The sequence below is a fragment of the Erpetoichthys calabaricus genome, chromosome 6, assembly GCF_900747795.2.
Source record: "Erpetoichthys calabaricus chromosome 6, fErpCal1.3, whole genome shotgun sequence".
In the NCBI taxonomy this organism is placed as follows: domain Eukaryota; kingdom Metazoa; phylum Chordata; class Cladistia; order Polypteriformes; family Polypteridae; genus Erpetoichthys; species Erpetoichthys calabaricus.
In genome coordinates, this window is record NC_041399.2 from 85,177,005 (window position 1) to 85,203,174 (window position 26,170).

General features: G+C 38.0%; 1 protein-coding gene across 1 annotated transcript in view; it reads left to right on the forward strand.

Annotated features, from left to right (window-relative positions):
- ankhb (ANKH inorganic pyrophosphate transport regulator b) overlaps positions 1–26,170 on the forward strand; it is a 199,316-nt gene that overhangs the window by 109,209 nt on the left and 63,937 nt on the right. Inside the window, exons 2-3 of the mRNA XM_028803795.2 lie at positions 2,710–2,926; positions 13,244–13,362. Coding sequence (XP_028659628.1) covers positions 2,710–2,926; positions 13,244–13,362 — 336 coding nt within the window. The remainder of the gene's footprint in view (positions 1–2,709; positions 2,927–13,243; positions 13,363–26,170) is intronic.

Below are 26,170 nucleotides of genomic sequence, written 5' to 3' on the forward strand. Positions count from 1 at the left end.
GTAAACATGAGACATTGTGCCAAGAGATTGACTCAGAACTGTCTCGCGATGACATAGAACATGAGAATCTTGCAAGACACGCCCTACTTACAATCTATCAAATAAGACAACGGGGCAGCAAAACATTCAGTCTAGTGAAGGATTTGAGCAAATACAAATCCAGGGTCTCAGCGCATATAAAGTGTATAAGGACAATACATTATAAATGAAACGGCAACGAATAAGCAAAGAAGAAAGCAACATGGAGAAAAGAGACTCAGAACCATTGGAAAGAAAAAATAATCTAGGTGCAAATTCAGAAAATAAGGCAAGTAATTATCAGCTTGTAACAAGTGGAATTGAAACAAAGCCCGTCCAATCGGGCTCAGAATTGATAAACAGAGTAAAAGACAAAGTAGAACTTCATAAACACGTTCACAAATGTTGGCGCTATACACATGCAGAGCAGATTATGAAAGCAGTGCAATTCGAAAGGCTCCAAAAAAAAAAAAAAGTATGAGCGATTCAAATGTGGAGAAAGTTAAAGAATATGAAAGTAGGAAAATTAGAAAGTATAAAAAAAGAAAGTAAAGATCGCAGTAGCGCAAACAAATGGAAATTAATACTCGAAAAAGGGAAAATAATCACCACGGACCAGGAGTCATTGAAAAAAAAACAGGACAAAGCGAGGTCAGAAATAAAAGACAGAGTAGAAATCAAAGTAAAACGTCATAAAGAGGTTAAAAAACAAAAGGGCCAAACACATGCAGAGCAGGTTAGAGATAATTCAGGATAGGTTTCTCTGTTTGGAATTTCAGCACAGACAAAGCGATCTACATCATCAGCAGCTAATAATTTTTTTTGCAAAGTAACCAATAAATGCATGTGAGGTAAAACACGTTTTTGAAATCCTGTGACTTAAACTTCAAAGCCTTACAATAGTTACATACTTCTGACATATCACTTATGTCCATATATTCGATCTCTGTTCGCCTTTCTGCGAGTAATAATTTCTTTTTTGCGCCAATGCGATGTTTACTTTTTTTTTTGACACTTTCGTTTTTTTCTGCTTTCATTTTCTGTATCTTGCTCTGCATGTGTTTTGCGCCTACGTTTTTTTGGGGTCCTTAGAATTCCAGTTTTCATTATCTCTAACCTGACAAAGTCATTAAACACATGTCTCACTGACCTCATTTAAAAGATTCAGCATATTTAGACTCGAAAGATTCCAAATATTGTTTTTACATAAGTTCTGAAATAAAAGTGAAACTAATGAAATAGCAACAATTCAAAGAAAAAAAAATCTTAAAAGTGTGTCCGGAAAACCAAACATGGGGATTGGCGAGTGAAGCGAGCAGGGGGCAAAGCCATTTCAAAAATGACACAAAAAGATGCACCAAAACACACCACTGTGCATATATCTGTGGTTTTGCCAACTATCTCTGTTGTTACTTCTTAAGGTCAGGAGTAGCAGGGACCACAGTAGAACAGAAGAGGGTCTGTTAAAGTTCGTCATTACTGTTAAGCATTATTGTGCAAATGACAAAAAAATAGAATTGTAATAATAACAACTAATTAGCATATGTAATCAGGATATGCTACACTAAAATCTTCAACATGGATTTAAAAAGTGAGAATAAAGGGGCATCTCTTATACAAATAGGCAGATCACTCAGCAGCTATGGGGCCTTTCAGGTAAAATGTGACCTCCCAATGTTTTAATAATCGTTGGCATTTATGGTAGACCAACATTTTAATATCATAATGTATTAGCATGGTAAAGGAGCTATATAAATAAAATACATTATTATTATTATTATTAACAATAATAATATTATTCTGATATGCATGTAGTGATTAGTTCATACAAGTAAGTAGGACCTTACTGCTGTGTCACTCCTACTAATTACTATAATTAACTTTTTTGTTTTCAAAAACAAGTACTTTTTGCTTATACTGTACAGTCTTTTACTCATTGAAACAATTAATTAAGGATACCGGAGAAGAAATGTTTTTTAGCCTGAAGAAAAGATATAGCCGGATATCATCTGCATACAAGTGATACTATATCTTACAACTGTGTCTCCCAGGTTCAGCACTGACTGACACCATATGCTCATGCATAATGTAATTACAGAGTATTGTCATTATATTTCTGTACATATTGACTATACTATAATACAGTGTATGATAATTAATAATAGTATAGTGCACCGGACCAATACCTTAATATCAGACATGCAAATGAGGGTCAAGTACTAGGGAGTTTTCCTCCATCATAGCAAATAGGATTTCTCCCCACCACCCAAAGAAGATTTGATTTTCCATTTGGGAAATGTAGTGTAATGAGATTTAGTGATAATGCAGCCTATCTAATACGGGCACCATCTACACTTAAGAAATACTACGGTTTACCAGATGGCACAAGGAAAATTCATGTGTGCTGACTGAATATTGAAGAAGACCAAAGTAATCATTATTGAAGGAATAATAGATTCAATCGTGAGGTTATAACACTATAGAGTTGTGATTATAATTTTTTTCATATGTTTGATGCTGATTGAAGTTTGGTGTAAATACCCAAAAGCCATATGGAGTCAAATTGTAGAAATTAAAAAATATATATATGAAAGTGCATTCTGATCTGTGAATCTATAACATAGTTAGCCTTTGCTTTTTATACTAACAGTGATTCTCTTTCTATCTCTCTTCCCTTTCTTTCTTCTATAGGCTTTAAACCGGGGTATAGCAGCAGTAAAAGAAGATGCCATTGAGATGCTAGCCAGTTATGGGCTAGCTTATTCACTGATGAAATTCTTCACAGGCCCCATGAGTGATTTCAAAAATGTTGGGCTGGTTTTTGTAAACAGCAAGCGGGATCGCACCAAGGCAGTCCTGTGCATGGTCGCAGCTGGCATTGTGGCTGCAATTTTCCATACACTTATCGGTAAGCTCTGTTTCAATTCCAAATTTTCTTAATAAGTAACTGATTTATGTTGTGGCAGAGACTTTAACTAGCTATAGTACAGTGAGCTGATGAAGACCACGTCCTTGTAACAGGACTCCAAAGTCCTCTTCACAAAAATGAGGTCTAAATGCAATAGCGTGACAATATGTTATTGTTAAGGTTTTGGAAATGACTTACAGTTTCATTAATCTTTTATAATTACAGTAAGGCCAGCAAGCTGAGTGAAGACTGAAGAAAAATTACAGTAATGTGGTCTTAGAGACAATTATATGTAAACAGTCAAACACCTTCATTTTTTTAAATTTTGTTATTTAAACACCATTTATCAAATTTCATCAAGTATTCCATTAGTTTAGCATAGCTCTGGGAAACCAACCACTTTTATTTATATAGTGCATTTTTGTAATGAACATCATATTAAGATGCTTTACAGGTATAGAGATATATAACAATTGTTTACATGTAGCTTTAACAGCTGGAGTACAGGAATGTTAAGTATCCTGCTCTGAGCACACAGGTCAATGTGGCGATTGAACCAGCAAATGTGAGGTGTTGTTATTTAGCCCAGTACTTTAGTACCATATATAGAGCCCATGCAGGGCTGGCTCTAGGTATAGGCCGAGTAGTCACTGGCCTAAGGGTACCGTATCCTGGGAGGGAGGGGGGTGCCCAAACCATTCCGTAGATGTACTCTGAGTCAAACCCCCTGCTTGTCAATTTCTTATGCGATCAAATGGGTGCCAATCTCCAAGGTGGAATCCCTGTTCATTGACGCTATCCTTACTTTAAATTGATCTCATTGTTTAGTTATCTGGCCTACGTAAATTTCTAAGAAATTCATAAATATTTGTATTCCTCGCCATAGCTTTAAATGTTTATATTTCTTTTCTGTTTTCATTTTTTTTATGTGGAGTTTGTTGCCTTAATAGTATCCAACTGTTGTTGATTAGCAATAAGCAGTACACATATGGGTGCAAATGACGTTTACTTTACTGCCATTTTCATTGTTTGTTTACTAATTATAAAATATTCTTACAAATGAGCAGACAATTTAATATGGCACTGATATAATTTCTCCTCCTTAGCTAAAAGAACCATTTTAATCTCATTTTTCATGCAGAACACAGCTAGCAAAGTTTATTATTTAATGGAATTGGGTGGTGACAACTCCGGACAACAGCCAACAATATCAAAATGTCCATGGAAAAAAATCTCACGTTACTCATGTTGCACAATCCACATCAAGTCATTCACTCATATAATGAAACAGGCAAGATGCATATGCATTTTTTCCTAAAATATTGTTAAATTAATGCCTCTGGTAAAAATAAAAGTAGTCTACAACCTGCAACAGTTTCACACAGGGTCGTGCTTTCGAAGTGAAGGCCCACTTCCCCTGTTACATTGACCACGAGTCCGGTCCTTGGAGTGTTCATTTAGGGAAGTAAACTCTGGCAAAAGTGTCAAAGAAAATGAAAGCATTTAAATTTATGGCAAATAATAATAATACTTTTTATTTGTATACTGCCTTTCCCATAATACTAATATTTTTTTTTATAAAAATGAAAAAAGGACAGCTCACTAAACAATGAGATCAATTGAAAGTAAAAACAATTCAATGTAAAAGTTGTTTGAATAAAAACTAGCTGCCATAGAGTTACTTCAGGACTGAACTTAGAAATCACTACTTCAGCCAATATTCTGCACTGTCTTGATTAGTGTTTGAAATTGTCAGGAATTTCTTGCACCGCCAAAAAAAAACAGTATTTGGATTTTAAATGCAATAGATGTGTCAGTATGGGGCACATCATTTTTCTTCCTTTTTCTTTACACATATAAGCCTAATTATAGCCAGCCTTAATGTAAGAGCCTGTTCTAAATAGGACATTGTCTGTTATAAGTCATTTGCTAACAGACATATCAGGGGTTGATATGAATTGCTTTAGGCTGTGTTCGTGCTGTACTCTTTAGAAAACATAAAACTTGTATAACAAAGACCTCCAGCCTAGAACTGAACTCAAGAATATTTAGGTGTGCCTCGCTCCCAACAGTTTTAATGACATTGCTTCATACTTCTTTAAACCCACTTATTCTGATATAGGGAGGCAGCATTTCATGCAAGACATGAAGCAACCCTTGACAGTGTATAATAATTTATTATATTTTATACAGTACTGATAAACTGGTGAGTTATTGGTAGAAGGGTTTATAGCATTCATGTATTCCAATTTAACCACTTGTACTGGACCTTCACCTTGCAAGTCTCCAGGATGTGAAAGGAAATAGTAGTATCTATAGAAAACTGTCATAAAGTTAGGGTGAACATTTAGATTCCATTCAAACAGAACCAAGTATTTTAACCAAGGAGTCAACAACTGTAATTGCTGTGCCACTGTGCTGCCCTGTTTTTGTGTTATACCATTCAAACTTGTGCAGTTGTTAGTAGGGCAGCCTCACAGATTCAACATATGGACAGTGTCTTTGTGAATTTATTTCTGTCCTTCTCCCTCATGTATTAGGTCAACAGGAGATTCTAAATTGATCCATTGAAGTGTGAGTATGAGTGTTTGTGGGAGTGGGCCCTGTGAGGGGCTGCTGTCGCTTATACAGCTGTTTCTAAATTTGAGCCTGTTTCTTTTAGGAAAGGCTATTGCCTACTGGGAATGTTATATTATTTAAATACTCTGCTGGATAACAACACATTTACTTTACTCATCTCTTTTGCGTAGCACAGAATGTAGCTACCATTGATGCCTAACAGTGCCAGGGATGTGAACTCAAATCCAGGCCTCATGGAGTTTCTCCCACATTCGTATAAACTCTAAATTGGATTGTCGAGTGAGAGTGTTTTTGCTTTTGCAATGCAATGGGCAGGCATCCCATCCAGGAATGGTTTTTGCCCACTATAACAGTGCTGCTCAGATAGTCTCTGTCAGCTCGAGTTTAAAAAATAAATAATTGCTCTAATGAACATTTCCTGGGAAAAAAACATATCTTACAGTAAAACATCCATCTGTCTATATTCCAAATGTGTGTTTTCTATTATAGGATTATTTCATTTTATGGGAGCATAAAAACAAAACACAATCAAAGCCATACTAACTATTTAATGGATTTAATTTTTAAAAATATATTAATAGTTGTTACTGGGTGCAGAGTCCCAGCATAGATATTTAACATTTCTATAATAGTAGAACAAATTGGTTCCCTTCTAGCTTCTGTTGCTGTGAAGATAATTTCTGGCTTCCTACAATCCTGTATTGAGTATAGTGGGCCCAGAAAACGAATGTAAGGTAAAATATATAATATTGACCTGTGCTCAAGACTACAAATTGCATAGTTCAGCAGAAGAATATCTATCTATCTATCTATCTATCTATCTATCTATCTATCTATCTATCTATCTATCTATCTATCTATCTATCTATCTATCTATCTATCTATCTACAGTTTTATTTTGAATAAAATTTTGTACACTTAATGATTCATTGACTTATATTTTTATTTGCCATTGTTTATTTGTTCTATGCCAGTGTAATATTGTCCAAGTAATACTTCAGAGGGTGTAGTAACACAGTCTGTTCCAGCTCTGCTTTAAGTCAGACACAGGGTTTCTAAGTAATCAACAGAAGTTGGGACCCCTGTGCAAATTGTTTGCTTTAACTTAATTTATTTTAATTGCTGCAGAACATATGTAGGTTGTAACCTAATAGTTGTTTCCTGAAGAAGGCCCATTTGTAATACTCTGAAATTTCCTTGTTTTCAGTTTTTGCTAACCTCTGGCAGTTTATTACTTAACTTTTCACCATTTTAGGTCATTCATTGCACCTCATCTGTTTAAATTTGAAGAAAAACTGGAAAACCTAAGGTGTTGTAAAACTATTTACTGGTAGCGTATATATATATATATATATATATATATATATATATATATATATATATATATATATATATATATATATATATATATATATATACTGTATATATATATATATATAATATATAAAATGCAAGACTGACTCTCACTTTTCTCACTCAATCATCAACAAAACCAATGAGAATTTAGGTAGGACGGCACATCTAGGTCAGTAAGTATCTGCTAAGAAAGAACATTTTGATATATGAATATGTAATGTAAATGTATAGACTGTCAGTTTAATTACTAGCACAGCTCAGTTAATGCCTCCAATATAACCAAAAGGGAGTGGGGTGGTTATTTCTTTTTAACTGTTCTTTTTCTTTTTATATGTTCTCTTCTGTAAAATCCTTGCTTCTGTCCTGTTTCAAATCTTTCCCTTTCATTGTTTACATGTCACACTCCTCATCTCTACCAACAAAGACATCACTACAATACATTTATGGTGAGAAAACCAATGCTTGAAGTGGGCCAAAACACACCCCCTCAGCAATCATTTAAGAAGCTCTCAAACAATAATACTGGCTACTATTTTGTTCTGCTGTAGCCACTACAGAATACAACCCCAAAATTAAAAAGTTCAGTTCATTGCACTGCCTAAATGTGTAGCCTCTAAATGACTTTGCTGTTTGTAATAAGTTAAAAAGTACAACATAATTCAGTGTTACACCTTTTATTGTCTGGCTATGGCTAGGGCAAAAAAAGAAGCTTGAGCTTCCAGTGACCATTAAAAACACAAAGGCCAGACACTAGGAAAATATTTTTGTCCTATGCAATAGCATGTAGCATATTCAAGTCTGACATTTATTTAGACATTACATTTATAGAAAATGAGAAAGCTTTCATAGAAAAGAAGAACTGGTATGCATTCAGTCCATCTGTCTCATTTAATTTGCTAGCCACTCAGGTTGTTTTAGTTTTACACTGTGCCATCTTTTTGGAATTTACAGGTTGTCTATATCAATTCAGGGTAACCAGGAGACAAACTTGATGCAATTAGTATTGGGCACAAGCTGGAGGCCAACTTTGGATGGTATGCCAGTCCTTCATAGGGCACACACACCCACACTCAATTATCCAGAGGATCTGCTTCTTCAGTATGACTGGGAAGTTTGTTCTAGATATCCTTTACCTTAAGTTAATAAATAAAGATTGCTGAAGGAGAAGTTATGAATCATATATTAGACATGTCCACAGCTAGTGTGTAAGTCCCAGGTCACCTGGGTAATAGATCAGGGAGAATAATTAAGCAAGTCGTATGGAAACAGGGGTAAGGAGTAAGGCCTGACTGGTAATATCAGGCGCTGATATATAACTCAGATTTTTGGTCTCCACATATGCATCACTATCGGTTGAACCAGCACTGATATTAGGATACTAAAACTCATCCAAGCAAAGCACGTTTAATTGTTAATTTTGTAGTGTAAAAGATTAAAGTTTGAAAAGCCTTTTGCCTTGACTGATATAATAATTCTTTGCATTTATATAGCACTTTTCTCACTACTCAAAGCGCTTAGCAATTACAGGTTAAAGGGCCTTGCTCAAGGGCCCAACAGAGCAGAGCCCCTGCTGGCATTTATGGGATTTGAACCGGCAGATCCCTAGCCTTAGAGCCACATAATAATATTAACAAAGTACATGCTAATTAGATCCATGTGCTTCAAGATGTTAAACTTTGCCCACATTCATTATCCCTATGACTGACAAGGCAAATTTTTACACAGGATACATAAAGTAATTCTTTTACTTACTGTTATGCTTAAAGTTCACAGTTTTCCCATTAAAATTCTGTATTCCATGTTTTTCTATGTTTCCCCATTTCATTCACTCCTACCCAAATGGCTGCTGCACAGCATACTATAAGTATGCAAGATCTGGTCCTGCACCCTCAAAGAGGTCAGACCTATAAAGTTAAAATGGAAATAGAGAACTTTATAAACCCCTCACCTAAAGAATAAAACTGTTTAATAATAATAATAAAAAAATTATATGTTTATTCAAAATGTGTTCAAAAAACAAAAGAATTAATTTAAAAAAATGTTCAAGGAGTTTACAAAAGAGGAGACCTACAAGCAAACACAATCCAATCTGAAACATATTCATTTGAAAACCAAAGGCAAAAGCGATTCAGGAAAGGGAAACCAAACAGTAGCTACTGTCTCAGTAATACACAGAGGTATCTCAGGCATTTATATACAGTAGGCCAATGGCAGTCCTCACAGCTGCAATGTCATAGGGCCCCATTCCCTTTGACTTAACGTGTAGAAATTTGTTGGTAACCCTCCATAAAAAGGAACCACCTACAACTGTCTCTGAAATAACATGAAACTGACAATAGTAACTGGCACCCGTCATTGCTTATTTCGTATGTAACAAAAACGGACTGTTTTAGAGTTTTGATTCAACAGAATATTTCAAATAATAACACATGAAAATGGCATTAACAAAAATTGATGGAACCCTTAACCTGATCTTTTGTTGCACAACCTTTAGAGGCAATTAATGCTAATAAACAACTCCTGTAGCTGTCAATGTGATCTCTGCCCCTGTTAACAGGTAGTTTCACCCACTCTTTCTGAAAAAACTTCTCCTTCACCACAGGCATGGTGTTCTTTTCTCTGAAAGCTTAATTTTTTTTGTCTGTGGACATAGAGCTGATGTGACTTGCAAAAAAACTCCAGTTTTGTCTCATCTGTCCAAAGAACATTCTCCCAGAAGCATTGTGGCTTGTCAATTATGTATTTTAGCAAATTCCAGCCTGTTCTGTTATGTTTTTCTTTCAACAGTAGAGTCCTCCTGTGTCTTGTTCTGTTTGAGCCCACTGTCATTCAAACAGTAACACTGATGGTCCTTGACCCCGGAGTTCACCTTGTATGGTATCTCTTTGGAAGTTGTCCTTGGCTTTTGGTCTGTCATACTCACTATCTTTCTACACATTCTGAGGTCAATTTTCCTCTTGCACCAACATCGAGGGAGGTTGGCTACAATCCCTTGCACCTTAAACGTCTTAGTAATATTCACAACTGTTGTCATAAGAACATCAAGTTGCTTGGAAATGATCTTATAGCCTTTGCCTTTAACATGCCTGTCTATAATTTTCTTTCTGATCTCCTCAGACAAGTCTGTCCTTTATTTTATCTGGTTTATGTTCAGTGTGAGACACACGATATTACCAAACCACAGAGTGACTGCTTTTCTCTATTTAAATAAGCTGCGTGACTGATTACACGACTGGAGATGTGTAATACTAATTAAAGAAAACAGCTTCTCTGCAAAATCTTTCTAATCCAGTCATTTATGATCTTTTCTAGGGGTACCAACAAATGTGTCCAGGCCATTTTTGAATATCATTGTACAATAAGCAATACTTTACATATTTTCACACTTGATTTGCTCTATTCAATGACATAGCAAAAGCATGCAGGTATACATGGAACAATTGCTTTTTATTTAATCACTTTCCAGGAGGCAAACATCACTTTTTCAATGAGTTGTAAGGGTACCAGCAAATTTGTCCACGTCTGAATACTGTATTTGGATCTTTATTAAACTTTTGACTTCTGTGCCAATACCAGCTTTTGCTCCTCAGTACCAGTACCAATATGGTACCAAAGCAAACAAAAGATAACCTAACCAGCTTCAAGCTGCTTCGCCACCCTGGCACACACACACACGCACGCTGCCCTGCCCTGTTGCTCTCTGCTTATCCAGGCTCAGTCTCAAACTGAATGCTCTGATATATGCATGTCATAACAAGAAGCAGATTGTCTGGACCCTCGGAGTATGCTGTTAAATGCATTTTCTAACAGGGATCGAAGTGAGGGGGTTGTCTCATTCAGAGTTTTGAGTCACTGATATACTCGTATCATAATAAGGTGGGGAGGGTGGGATCCACCTTGGAATTTTGAGTGTGCTAGTATATAAATTGTACAGCCATTGTAACCCCAGGAGTTGAGAAGTGTAGTTCTGTGAAGTTTAAATTAGTGTTAAATCATTATTTACAAACAGAAACTGAATGAGATGATTTAACACTGAAAGGAAAAGTATTCCAGAGTCCTGAAACCTTAACAGCAAATACCTGCAAGCCCTATATTGTAACTTTGACTTATGGACATTCAAGTCCTGATCTGGTGAGCTGAGAGTTTCTGAGTCCCATAAGGGCTCAGCATTCCATTAATGTGCCGTGAAGCAAAATACAATGGAAAGTCAATTCTAAAACCAAAGGCAACCAATGCAGGGAGGCAGGCAAAGGTAATATTGAGATAAAGTTTTTGATTCAGCAGGATTTTGTACACACTATAGCTGATTCAGTGTTCGAAGACCTGAACAAGGAAACAAAGCATTACAACAATGTGTCTTAGTATAAATTATAGGTTTTAGATCTTTCTGAGTTAATTTTCTTGTTCATTTTGTTTAGTCAGTCAGTATCCAACCCGCTATATCCTAACATAGAGTAACAGGGGTCTGCTGGAGCCAATCCCAGCCAACACAGGGCGCAAGGCAGGAACAAATCCCGGGCAGGGTCCCAGTCCACCGCAGGGCACACGCACGCACACCCAACACACCAAGCACACACTAGGGCCAATTTAGGATCGCCAATGCACCTAACCTGCATGTCTTTGGACTGTGGGAGGAAACCGGAGCACCCGGAGTAAACCCACGCAGACACGGGGAGAACATGCAAACTCCGCGCAGGGAGGACCCGGGAAGCGAACCCAGGTCTCCTAACTGTGAGGCAGCAGTGCTACCACTGCTCCACCGTGCTGCCCTTCATTTTGTTTATTTTTAAGTAAATTTTATAATATTTTTTCATTATGGTTTTGGGAATTCTACACTACCATTTTGTTTTTTGTTTTGATCACAGGAGCAGTGAATTTGTGATACTTTTCATTGGCCATGGACATTTGTTGTTAGTAACAGCTGCCACGTGGTCGCCGAAAGTTGCAACAACACATCATGCCTACAATCATTTCTAAAATAATTCCAAGATTCAAACACAAATCTTAGCAGGGCACTCTGTTTAAATCTTTAATCGAGTTAGAGATAGTTATTTAGTTAGTTATGTTGATTACAAGTTTTGGTTAATGTCTTGGTTTAGGTACTGTCAGTTTTGTTTTGATTCAGACCCCCTCTGCACATTATTAGGTTTCAATTTTATCTTCAATTCCTGGTCCTTCACTGCTCGATATGATATCTACCATTTTTCCTTCCGGCAGAACGCCAAGCAAGATAAAAATAATCCAAGTATTATCTTTTCTGTGTCACAAAAAGATAAGATACATCTATAGTAAGTTTTACTATATTTCTAAGTTGGTAAAAACAGCACTATACTAGTTTACACATGTAATACCTAAACTTATTTTTGAATTGCAAATTACTTCTACGTTTTTAGGTTGAACAGTAGAAGCCATTATCCTAAGCACACCTTGAATTTGTTTAGAATATTGATTTGATCCAAATATTAATATCTCTGTACAACATCCACTTATTAATGTAGGCAATATAATCATGCAGCAGAACAATCCTACTGATTTCATTAGAGTCAATAGACATTTAGTTGGGTGTCATCAGCATAAACATTACCATGCACACATCACTCTGCTTCCCATGCCTGTGTTTCGGTAGTAAATATAAACCGGTTTAATAACAAATCAGAGGGACAAATAGAAATAGGTTGTTTAAATTCCACAATTATGACTAACAAAATTAGTAGTTTCAGTAAATTCAGTTTTATCCATCCATTTTCCAACTTGCTGAATCCGAACACAGGGGTCTGCTGGAGCCAATCCCAGCCAACACAGGGCACAAGGCAGGAACCAATCCTGGGCAGGGTGCCAACCCACCGCAGGACACACACAAACACCAAGCACATACTAGGGCCAATTTAGAATCGCCAATCCACCTAACCTGCATGTCTTTGGACTGTGGGAGGAAACCCACGCAGACACGGGGAGAACATGCAAACTCCACGCAGGGAGGACCCGGGAAGTGAACCCGGGTCCCCAGGTCTCCCAACTGCGAGGCAGCAGCGCTACCCACTGCGCCACCATGCCGCAAAATTCAGTTTCAGTAATTTGAATTTATTCTTGTACATGTCACTTCTATTTTCATCCATCTAATACCTAAACCCTCCTCTCCAGTCACAGGGAGCTCGCACCTTACCTGCAATGCTGGGCATAAGGCTGGATTCAAGCTTCAGCAGGCCACCAACTTTTCACAAGGACCAATCATCAACTTAATCATACTTTCTCTTGATTTTTGTACACATTTTTCAAAATGCTCATTGTACTGTACATTAAATATATTTATTTTATTACGTTTCAGGCAAGCATCCAAAGTATGGGAATTAATATTTTAAATAACTTTTATCTTCCTAACAGCTTATACAGACCTGGGTTATTACATCATTAATAAACTTCATCATGTGGATGAATCTGTTGGGAATAAAACTAGGAAGGCTTTTCTGTATTTGGCTGCATTTCCACTCTTGGATGCACTGGTAAGTTATTCTTTAAGAAATTAAGCTTTATGTCTTTCATAGTGTTTTAATGAGAACATTTTGGATTACAGTATCCACAAAAAACATTACATTCTTTACATAATAGTTTGATCATTTTTCAAGAGCAAGATGCAGATTGTATGAAATATGTTATTAGCCACATAACTGGAATAGACACCAGGTTTAAAGGCGGTGAAGCTTTTAAAATACATTTTATATAAAAATGAAATTTTGCCTAATGTACTGTAGAGTTTTAATTTATGCATTGTCAACAGAAAATAAAACAGAGATATAAAGGGTGTTGGGGATCCAATGTTGAGTACCCTTTTTATTGCTGATTATGCAAGGGAATTGGTAAAAAGAAAGAAAAGTAAAGAATGCTCATGCTTCACTTACACCAGTGGGCATCCGTCACTCACACATCCAGACTGATGCTGTTTTGGATGATCTTTGTGTCTATTTGCTCTAGAGACCAAATGATGTGGTGCTAAGGGCAGGTCGGAGGTGGGCTCAGATGAATTATTTTTAGTCCTTCTGGCTGCAGAGGAAGAAGACAAACAGTCAGTACATGGTGTAAAGTCAATATTCCCCCCCTCTAAACTGGTTCCTGCAAGGAACTACACATATGTCAGCAGACTTATTTGACTCTAACAGTGAAATCTTTCTTGCAGCATTCAGCGTTATAAATCATTGGGTGTTCAGTTCAGCTGGATGTATGTATCACACTTCTTACAGAGTAAAGGGGAAATGAGAAAATATTTACAATGGAATGCATTCTGTAGAAACAGTAGGAGTATGCAATTTTAAATTTAATGTGGCTTTATTTTACGCAGTTCACCCAGTGCAGTTTGCTGACCAAATCATTTCATCAGCAATATAATATTTTTCATGTCTGCAGTCCAGCATTCTGTGTCAACAGTTATTCATTTCTGCTGAACAAACACGTCTTGTGGTAAAAAAGGAAGCCCAAGCTTTACAATACAAAGAGTAATTCGGAGCACACTTTTAAGGTTAAACAATTACTGTCTCTTGGACACCATTTCTGGGTTTGCACTTTGAAATACATGACCAGATTGCTTGACTAGATGCATACTAGATGATCACATCTGTCTTACTAACATGACTAGCAACAACCTGGTTACATTGATGTAAGAAATAAATAGACAAAGTACAGTGCATCCGGAAAGTATTCACAGCGCATCACTTTTTCTACATTTTGTTATGTTACAGCCTTATTCCAAAATGGATTAAATTCATTTTTTCCCCAGAATTCTGCACACAACACCCCATAATGACAACGTGAAAAAATTTTACTTGAGGTTTTTGCAAATTTATTAAAAATAAAAAAACTGAGAAATCACATGTACATAAGTATTCACAGCCTTTGCTCAATACTTTGTCGATGCACCTTTGGCAGCAATTACAGCCTCAAGTCTTTTTGAATATGATGCCACAAGCTTGGCACACCTATCCTTGGCCAGTTTCACCCATTCCTCTTTGCAGCACCTCTCAAGCTCCATCAGGTTGGATGGGAAGCGTCAGTGCTCAGCCATTTTAAGATCTCTCCAGAGATATTCAATCGGATTCAAGTCTGGGCTCTGGCTGGGCCACTCAAGGACATTCACAGAGTTGTCCTGAAGTCACTTCTTTGATATCTTGGCTGTGTGCTTAGGGTCATTGTCCTGCTAAAAGATGAACCGTCGCCCCAGTCTAAGGTCAAGAGCGCTCTGGAGCAGGTTTTCATCCAGGATGTCTCTGTACATTGCTGCAGTCATCTTTCCCTTTATCCTGACTATTCTCCCAGTCCCTGCCACTGAAAAACATCCCCACAGCATGATGCTGCCACCACCATACTTCACTGTAGGGATGGTGGGAAGAGTCCTGGTGGTTTCGAACTTCTTCCACTTACGGATGATGGAGGCCACTGTGCTCATTGGGACCTTCAAAGCAGCAGAAATTTTTCTGTAACCTTCCCCAGATTTGTGCCTCCAGACAATCCTGTCTCGGAGGTCTACAGACAATTCCTTTGACTTCATGCTTGGTTTGTGCTCTGACATGAACTGTCAACTGTGGGACCTTATATAGACAGGTGTGTGCCTTTCCAAATCATGTCCAGTCAACTGAATTTACCACAGGTGGACTCCAATTACGCTGCAGAAACATCTCAAGGATGATCAGGGGAAACAGGATGCACCTGAGCTCAATTTCGAGCTTCATGGCAAAGGCTGTGAATACTTATGTACATGTGCTTTCTCAGTTTTTTTATTTTTAATAAATTTACAAAAATCTCAAGTAAACTTTTTTCACATTGTCATTATGGGGTGTTGTGTGTATAATTCTGAAGAAAAGAATGAATTTAATCCATTTCGGAATAAGGCTGTAACATAACAAAATGTAGAAAAAGTGATGCGCTGTGAATACTTTCCGGATGCACTGTAGTTCAGTGGCCTGCTTGGATTATGATTCTCTATTACACATCATGTAAAATTTGTATCTAGAAGCTTTCATACTGAATTGCAAATTAACAAGACAACTAACATACTTTGCTTCTGTAGAGTTTTATGAAACTTTTTGAGTTATTCTCATTTTGTCCTTCATTTTGTAGTTTCATTTAGCTGAAAAATTATTATTTAAAGTTATATTTTGCAACATTGTAGTGCCTTATTGTTTTGACTTTTGATGCAGCCATCCAGTTGTAAATATCATGCAATATCATGGCTAAGATTGTGTTTCCTGGATACTGTGGTGCATGTTGTCATTAGTGGACCAACTACACAATTCAGCATTCATCCAAGGATGTGTGCAAAAGTATTAATGAGTTTACGAGGTTATGAATTCTTGCCAGGATCTTTTGACTTTGAGTTGTGTTTTGTTAACTAGGTCAGGGATTCGCAACCTTTTTTCAACAGTGGCCCCCTTTCGACCTCGTTTCCTTCCTGTGCTATTACCGGTAGACAGGTGGCTATTTAAATGTTTTGTTTGTAAACAGAACATGTTTTATTATAACACAATACAATTTATTACATTACAATGCAAATTACATACAATAATTTAATTTATTAAATACAAAAATTAATCCATCCATCCATCCATTTTCCAACCCGCTGAATCCGAACACAGGGTCACAGGGGTCTGCTGGAGCCAATCCCAGCTAACACAGGGCACAAGGCAGGAACAAATCCCGGGCAGGGTGCCAACCCACCGCAGGACACACACAAACACACACTAGGGACAATTTAGAATCGCCAATCCACCTAACCTGCATGTCTTTGAACTGTGGGAGGAAACCCACACAGACACGGGGCGAATATGCAAACTCCACGCAGGGAGGACCCGGGAAGCGAACCCAGGTCCCCAGATCTCCCAACTGCAAGGCAGCAGCGCTACCCACTGCGCCACCATGCCGCACAAAAATGAATACTTTAAGTATTTCTCAATCAATGTGACCCTTGTGCTTGATGGCCAAAAATAAGGTTTTTTTAAATCCGTTTCTATTGCTGTGAAGGATAACCAAAGATCACCTCTGTCCATTATGTTAAGACGATTCCGCGTTTGGCTCAGTAAATAATTCACACCACTGACACCTGATTCTGTATTACTATGACACTGGTATGAATTTTTGCAAAATGAATGCGGGTAATTTTATTTCAGACATGGGGGTCTCACATATTTCTTTCAGTCAAATCGGTGAAGGTTAATATACATGCTTTGCACGATTTGAGATGAAATTCCCTGTTAGTATATCTCAACAAATATAATTGAAAGACTATGTTCAGGGACCATCTTTTTTTGGTTTTAACGAAATGCACACATTTTAAAAGAAATTTTTGCATTCTTCAATGTTTTGCAAAATTGTGAATGTGCGGATTGATTGGAAAAGGTACGTTCCTAATTGCAAGATAAACTCTCAAATTGGAAATAAAAGTTATTAAGCAATAATTTATTTATTATTTTTATTAAAGCAAAGGCAAAAACAATAGCTAAAATACTTGTAATATTCATAGGAAGAAACAGCACTAACACTGCTGCAGACACGCACCTTTCCCGTGACACATGAGATACTGAAATCGCCCCAGGGTACTGCGCGGGGGTTAGAGTGAGGAAGTGGGAGGAGGGTGGAAGTGACATTGCCGCCACAGAGCGCGCTTAGCGATTCATCCACTGAAAAGCACGGTCACTTCACTTCTGTTTTCTTTTTTCTTCACGTCTTCATGTTTTCTTCGCTTTCCACTTCTCTCTGTGGCCCCCTAATCTCATGCCGTGGCCCCCCTTTTACGTAATTTTCACCTGTGGCCCCCTTGGAAAATCCTGTGGCCCCCATGGGGCCGGGTTGAGAACCCCTGAACTAGGTCTTTGATGTTTGACTTTGTTCTGACTTACAACTGTGCTGCATTCTTTGACTAAGATTCTTATGTAGTGTTTAGGACTTGGTTGATGTTTTCTCAAGTTACCCAGGCTTCCTTTTTCCTGGTACTTAATAAAAAATTCATATCCTGATGCATATGACTTACTGCTCATATATCTGCCATTACAATTATTAGGCAGAACATTAAGGAAATATGCTGCTCCTTAAAAAGAGTAGTGGAGGCTGCTTGACAAACCTAGCCCATTAGGGGCATCAGAACATGTATGGGTACAGGGACATTAGGAGCACTAGAAGTGTCTGGTCTTCATCTTCCTGAAGTTGCTCCAATCTTGGAAATAATTCTGCATCTTGGGTGAAAATTTTCCTAGGGTGAGATTTTCTAAGTCTGATATGATAGTTCATAGAGAGATTGCAGGAAGGCAAGAAAGAAGGGAAACATTGTAAGTGTACATGTGCGCACCCAACTAGACAGGCTGTTAGTCAAGACTTATTTAGGAAGGCCCAGTTGGTTTGTGGTTTTCTTTGCACTTTGTGTAATGCCTTTTTTACAGCTGTAGCAGTAGGGGGCGCTATCGCTCCCTTGAACCCTCAGGTACCACTCCAAACACCAGGTAAAAGTACAATTATTATTCTTTTTATTATAAATACATGCACTAAGCACCCTCCACTCCACACTAGTCATACAAATACCAATTCTCTAATTAATCAATAATAATACACACTCCTCCTCTCCCAGACACTTAGCCACCCTTCCTCCCAGCTCAGCTCAGTGTCTGGGCTTTCCCACAGTCCTTTTATATCCCTTGACCCGGAAGTTGTTCCAACCCCACAGTCCATGATTCGCTATCACTTCCGGGTCAGGTAAAAAGTCCTTTTCTTCATCCTGGAAGCACGTTGTTCCTTCCGGTCATGTGATCAGGACGCACTTCTGGGTTATAGGGCACGTAGCACTCTGCAAGCCTCCCTACAGCGGCTCCTGGTGGTCCCCATGGTATCCAGCAGGGCTGTTTATAAAAACTACAAGGTCCATAAGGCCCTGCTGGAATTCCAGGAGCTTCCATGCTGCTGGGAGGGCTCCATCTGGCGGCCTGGAGGTGTGGGCCGGAATATTTGGCCGGCCATCCATTACACAGCATATATGATGTTTAGTAAAGGAGCCACTTTTAGTTACTTTCTTACCTTCTTTGAGTATTTCCACGAACCCCATCACAATGTGTTACAGAAAAAGACTTGAATTAAAACAGATGTAAACATTTGAAAAAGCAAAAATTGGCATAGAATGGTCCATACAGTAGTTTCATGTAAATTGAAATCACTTAACGATGTGTGTGCACTTATGTGTATGTGAGCAGAATGGAGCAGACTGCAAAAATCCCAGGTAAATCAAACAGATTCTAAGGCACTTATCATTGGACATAGTCAAGCTGTGTTTGTAAGATATGGAGATACGTACTGGATAAAAGTGAACCAAAACCAATAGCCCAGGAGTATGCGACAAGACAAGCATGGTGAAACTTTTTTGAAGAAGATAGGTCAAGTTTTTTGGAAATTATCGCTGTGCAATTGTTTGTTGTTTATCTTTGCTTCTGTCGTCCAGAAGCTCTACACAATGAAAAAAAAAAACAACTTATAATTATCTGATGAAATTTGTAATTTTAAGATATGAAAATCAATTTTGATTTTCTGCAGACACACAAACATAGACACCATGGCAAAATCAACTTTTCTCATCATTTTGAACATTGTACAATCAGAATTTGAGCTTGATAACGTATTTATAATCCCCTCACCAAGGTCCCATTTACATGGAAGTAAAAATTTAAACAAGAGAAACATAACAGTTTCTTATTGTAGTAGCTCTTCAAAAAAATGATAAAGCAGTCTCTGGATGCTGTCTTCTGAAAGCACCACTTGTCTTGTGAGTTAATAGAATAAATGCTGAATTTCTATCTGTTTACGGAGTATATCCTACAATATTATGTTATAAGTTGCAATAACAATGTCAGACATATGAAATTTGACTTGGTGATGCACAGTAAGACAAACTTCTGTACCAAACATACAATATATTTTGTCACATTTATACTTTTATAAGTCAATTCACTAAAGTTATTAAAAGAATTATTAATGTTTTATTATAAAAGTATTATTAAAGTTATTTTAGAATTTTCTGTTCCTTTCAATAAGATTTTAAGAATATTTTTGAACAGCTGTTAAAGAGTGTACTGTATTTACAAGTTGAGTTTCTGTTGTGTCTCATTCACATATTTTCTGTTAATTTAAATTGCACTACAGATCTTACTCTATAACAAAACAAGGCTAAAGACAACTTGAACGCCTTTTGTTTCCTTTAATCTACAGTCCATATTTCCAAGGAAAGACACTCCATAGCAATCAGATACATTCCAGTTTCTCTGTATTAGAAGTAAGATCACCTTTGCTTCTTGGTGCAGAATATGGGGTCGTGAAACTTAAGTCTTTAGTTTCCTTTGCTGTGCTTTTGCAATTGTATATTGTTTGGCTTTGGGCTGATTAAAATCGTAAATCTGGCTTTTAAAACTCCACTTTTAAGTAGTATTTTGAAAATCTGTGCTGTGTTATTAGGTTGTGCCTATCAAGTGACCGAGATCACCCTTCTTCATTGGGAAATGTTGTCAGCCTATGCTGCACCTTCAGAAGAGTGACTGTATTTCGGTGATAGCGATTTAAAGAAACGTTTCTGATGACCTTGGCTTTGTAAAGCACAGCACAGTTCCTCTCTGTTCCCGTGGCATTCTTACTAAACCTACTTAACAGGTCAGCCGCCAGCTGTCCAACCTGATACTATCCTCAGCTGTTAGAGGAGTAGCACTCCCACTCTTCCCTTTTGCTATGGCAGTAGTTTAGATGTGCATATTGACATTCACATTATAGCTTCATCCAGACTGTCACTCCATTGTCTGTACTTCCAGAGCCTACCGTGAACCACCTCGGTTGTGATTTCCCAGGTGGAGCTGGATGTGAGGCTCTTCTAAAACAATGTCTTTTGTTAGTGACAGAGAGAGAGCTAAGCTTTTAAATCACAAAACTGATACTGAGCTGAACATACAACTTAGTGCTTTTGGAACTTCTAAACTGTCCTCCTATTACAGCATTTTGAAAGAAATACAATCTAAAATAAAGCAATGAAATAACATTTCAAACATACTTAACTTGTAAGTAAAGGTATTGGTTCTTTTTATATATAGGGTGGTTCCTGATCTAACTATGCAACTTTTAATGCAATGCCATGCAGTAATTGCATAATCAGATCTGGACCACCCTGTACAGTCCAGCAATATCAGCCAGCATAAGTGTGTTCAGAAAATGAAGGGGTGGGAGAGTCAATAGCATAAAAAAGTAATAATGAAAAAACAAATCATGAAGAAAGCAAAAAGTTTTGTGGTGTGGTGTAACTGCATGTTGTTTTTTATAGTGACATGGAAGGTTATGTATACAGAGAAAAAAACATAATGTTCCGCTGGAATATGATTAACCTAAAAATAAACAAGTGTTTCAGTGTAATCTAAACACTGGGTTTGCTAGAGTCCTTAGGCTCTGTGTCAAAATGCAGTACTACCTGAGCTTTTTTAATTATCAAGGTTAATTATGTTTGGCATACAGCATATGTGGCATATCATCATATAGACTCTAAATCCTGGTTTAGATGCCAGCATTGCATCTATAATTCCAATCTTTCCGTATGTTCACAAGGGTTTCCTAGAAGGAACTTCAGTTGGTCTCCACAATCTAACAAAGCAACCTCTGAAAAGGATTTTGGGTTTTACAGCAACACCACATTCTCATCATTTAGGCTATGGCAAAAGCAACTAAAAAGACAAATATTATATCAGGTTATATTGTATAATGTTTAAAAGAATTAAGAGCCATAAGGATCAGACTGTGTAATGCGCAAGTAAGAATGCATGTGGAGAACCTTCTGCAGCTCTCATCACCATGCTACAAAAAAGACATAGAAGCAGTGCAAAGGAGAGCAACCACAATGGTAAAAGGCAGGCCTGAAGGGTATTAAACCTGTTTTGTCTTGAGCAGTGACGGCTGTGTGAGGAATTGATCCAGGTTTTCAAAATTCTCAATGGCATTGGTGAAGCTGATTCATCAGAATTTATTTGATTAAATGGTGAATTGCGTACTTAAGATCACAGGTAGAAATTAAGGGATATTAAGTGAATTAAGACTGAAGACATGAAGCAATTCTTTAGACAAATATTCATAGCAATCAGGAGTAAACTATTTAGTCATGTAGTTGAAGAAGAAATCTTAATGTGACGATGCGGGTTCGGCTCCATGCTCCCCTCTTCTGTTAGGGAGCCCTTGAACCCTAACCCTAATGTCACCGATGAGCTAGACAGTGAGGCAATAAACATTGAGCAAGGGGATGATGTATAAAAGTGCTAAGTGCCTTTATTCAAACAAGTCAACGAAAACAAAGTGCAACAATGTTCAAAGTAAAGTGCAGTAATGCAATGTTCAATAAATAAATAATCCATTAAATGAAACGTGGAGATTAAAATCAATAAATAGAACATTCCGTTAAAACGAGGTTAAAACAATGCTGAAGGCAGTCTCTTTAAAACCAATCTAAAGCCCGGTGTCTTTTACCTGGCAGCTCTCCTGCTTCTCTCATCTGAGCCACGCAACAGGAGAGTCGCCCTTTCTGCAGCTGGCCTTCTCTCCACATGACTGATCTGGATGCTCGCCGATCCCCGGCTTCGGTTCCGCTCTCTCGATCGAGACTTGGCTTTATACCCAAGGGCCAGAACGCTTACATTGGGATTCCTACATCCAAGCCTCCCGACTCCCGCTGTCTTCTTGGCCTTACGCGGCCAGTCGCCCTTCACTGGTCACCCCCACTACTCGTTCACTCAGTGGGAGCAACCACTACTACGACTCGTGGGTGTCGGCCTAACACCCAGGCTTCCACACAGCTGCCTGCGAGCGCTAGTGCGCTCATCCGCACCGGCATTCTAGCCTTCCTGCCGCCTTTCTTCCTGCTTCCTTCTGCCACCCCCGTATCCTTCTCCATTCTCTTTTTGTTCTTTCTTTTACCTCCTTCTAACCATCTCGGGCTTCTCTATATATGCAGAGAGGACATGGCAGCTGCAGCGCATTAGCCACAGGAACAATCACGGATGTGGGCAGTCCCTCACCTGTGCACTTAGGTGAGAAACGCCCACACCGCATATCGCCCTGCGGCTTGCTTCAGCCACCACGCCCACTCGCTAAACCGCGAGCGCGGCGATTATTTATTTAAAACAAAACGGCCTTTGCTGGAAGAGCTGTGGACCCATAACACCACACTTAACTGTTGAATAGTATCTAAAAAATCTTTGGACAACTTATCTATTAGTTAACCAAGAGTATGCGATATACTGAAGAGTCTACTCTCATTTGTAGATCTTCTTTTATTCTTATGTCCCGAATGACCAATCTGAGGTAGGGAATTAGTGAAGATTTATGTAGGATGAGAGCAGGTATCACTCACTTACTGTCAGTCCACTTCTCTGGCATCAGGCACAGCAATGTCAATAAGACTTTCTTTCATGTAGCAACAGACATCTTGTGGGAATTTCCACGAACTCCCCTACCGACTGTGTTCTCACATAGCAGCTGTTTATACAATTCAGAACTGGCACAGATATCCAGTAGTGATTTACTGCTCAAATTCACAAGCCAGAAATCTCAATCAGGTATCTTTGAGCACATCAGTGTTCAAATCTACCAATCAGATAAAAAGTCAACAAGTCGAACTCCCTCATTTTAAATTAGTTTAAAAATGTAAGAACTGATAGCTACTATATTTGCATGTTTTGTTTTCAATACTGCATTCATTAGTCACTTTAAGAAACACACCTTTCACTTACTTACTGTACCTTTGCTTTTTATATTATAAAACATTTTGTAGGGAGCGTGCAGTGTTCTTTGTTTTTTGGCATTTTGGAAAGGCGCAGTACACCTTTTTAATCCCAATTATTTTTCTTAGATGATCAAATGCAAGAATTTACAAAGCCAAGGGTCAGTGCCTCTGCTTCATGTTGCTTCATACATTTGTGCAGCACTTTTCATTGCATTAGCCTTATGATTAAGTGTATTAGTATTTATTATTAAGTGTATCATTAATTGTAATAATAATTAGGTAAGCCTAACAGGGGTAATATGACTTTACTCACTCCTTAATAAGGTGGTTTTCTATTATAGCCATGCAATGGCACTGACCCAGGTTTACATTGGTGTATGTTTCTTTCCTTGCTTTTGATAATATTCATTGAACAAAATGATGATTCACAAATACAGGTGGAGGGAATATTGTGAGAAGGAGCATTACAGTCTTGTTGAATGGAAATGGGGAGCCATGTTTATACAGAAGTTAGTGTGATGGTGCTAGTACTCGGTTATTTTGCACCCTAGACCAAGCTTATTAGTGTGCCAACCAACTGTTCTGTAGCTAACCCGTGTGGCAGGCAACCTTATGATCTGTGCTTTGGGCGAATGCCAAATTTGCCTTAATGGTGATGCTGCCCTGGTAACATGTTCAAACTTCGGCAATCTCTACCGTAACGGAACAGATCAGTGGTGGAATAATGGAAGCACAGATTTAAAAAAATGGACAAAAAGAAATATTACTATGCCAGAAAACCAAAAATATCTTATACTTCAAAATAAACTCAATCCTCTGTAGTGACAGAAGGTATAAAGTATATGTACACTGTGGTATATGGCCAGCCGTTCTTCCCGGCCAATACCCCCACACCGCCAGATAGAGCACTCCCGGCAACATGGAGGTGCCCCGAATTTCAGCAGGGCATCATGGACCTTGGAGTTTTTCTTCACAACCCTGCTGGCTACTGTGGGTCCGCCAGGGGACGCTGCAGGGAGGCCCAGTGACTTGTACTTCCCATATAGCCCGGAAGTACTTCACAATCACGGGAACGGAAGAAATGATATACTTCCGGGCCGAAGAAAAGAAGAGTTTTGATCTGACCTGGAAGTGCTAAGAATCACATGGACTGGGGGGATCAGAAGCACTTCCGGGTCATGGACTATAAAAGGACTATGGGAGATCCCAGCAGTGAGCCGAGTTGGGAGGAAGGGTGACTGAGCTGCTGGGAGTGGAAGATTGTGAATTGATTATTGTTTATTATTGAGTATTGTGGAGTGGGGGTGCTTTGGGCACTTTATTATTATAATAAATATTCATTTTTGGACTTTTACCTGGTGTCTGACGTGTGGTCTGAGGGTTCAAGGGGTCGACAGCGCCCCCTATCTGTCACAACACAAAAATAAACAAAAATAAGTGATGGTAAAATTGTACAGTATTCACAGTGGGTCTTAAATAAGAAAATATTGAAAAATAACAAAAACAAACAAACAAATCTTCTTCCTGCTTCTTCCACGAGACAATAATCAACAAGACAGAAAAAGAACAGTTATTAAAAGAAAAAGTGAAAAATGACACAAACATAAAAATACAGGAAAAAACTATATACACTGAAATAGTCTTCAAAGCGTTCCAACACACTCACTCTGCTACCTTTACTCTCCAAACACCAGACTGTCAAAAGATGACACCATTTTGTCAGTTACTCTAGCGAAATTCACCCACACAGAGGAGTTTTTTGGACAATATTTGGATTGACCTTCCTTTGGAGAATGTGGTACAGCTTCCAACATGACTAGCATACACATAAACTGTGCAGAGCATTGTATCATGCTGGCAGAGGAGGGTCAGGGATGATTAGTCCATTAAGAAAAACAATTAGGTACATTTTTTGCTGTTGATCAGTCAGTTACACCCCATAATTATGGCAATGCAAATCTCCTGATAACCTTACCTAAACTGGGTATACCACCCAAATAATAAATGAAAGATTCTACTAGGACTGCAACAATTCATTAATGTCAATGGTAATAACTGGTGATAAAAATAGATGCAAACAAATTTTGTTCGTGATTAGCCACCTTGTTACCTATTACACATGTCACTTCATTTACCAAGAATAACATTAGTCCAATTTTAAGACATGGTGGAGATGGCCATTGTAAGTAAGGTGTATTAATGAAGATCAAAGACCTCAAAAGCGTTGAGTCATTTCAGCTTCACATCTGGTAAGAAATCCATTCTATACAATATCTGTAAAAATGAAGCACAACCATGATGTGGGAACACTTGAAAAGTGAACACATCAGAGTAATTCCTCTCAGTCATACTTGGGGATAATGCAGGAACACTCTCAATGTCACTTTCTTCTGTTTCTTCCATTACTCAAAATCCTTACATGACTGGGCAGAATTCCTAGTCATCAATGATATGAATAACTTATTTTGTAGAGAATTTCGTTTAATAATAGTGACTACTGATATTTAATGTCATACAGTAAGGAAAAAAGGAGATATGAAGTGTGT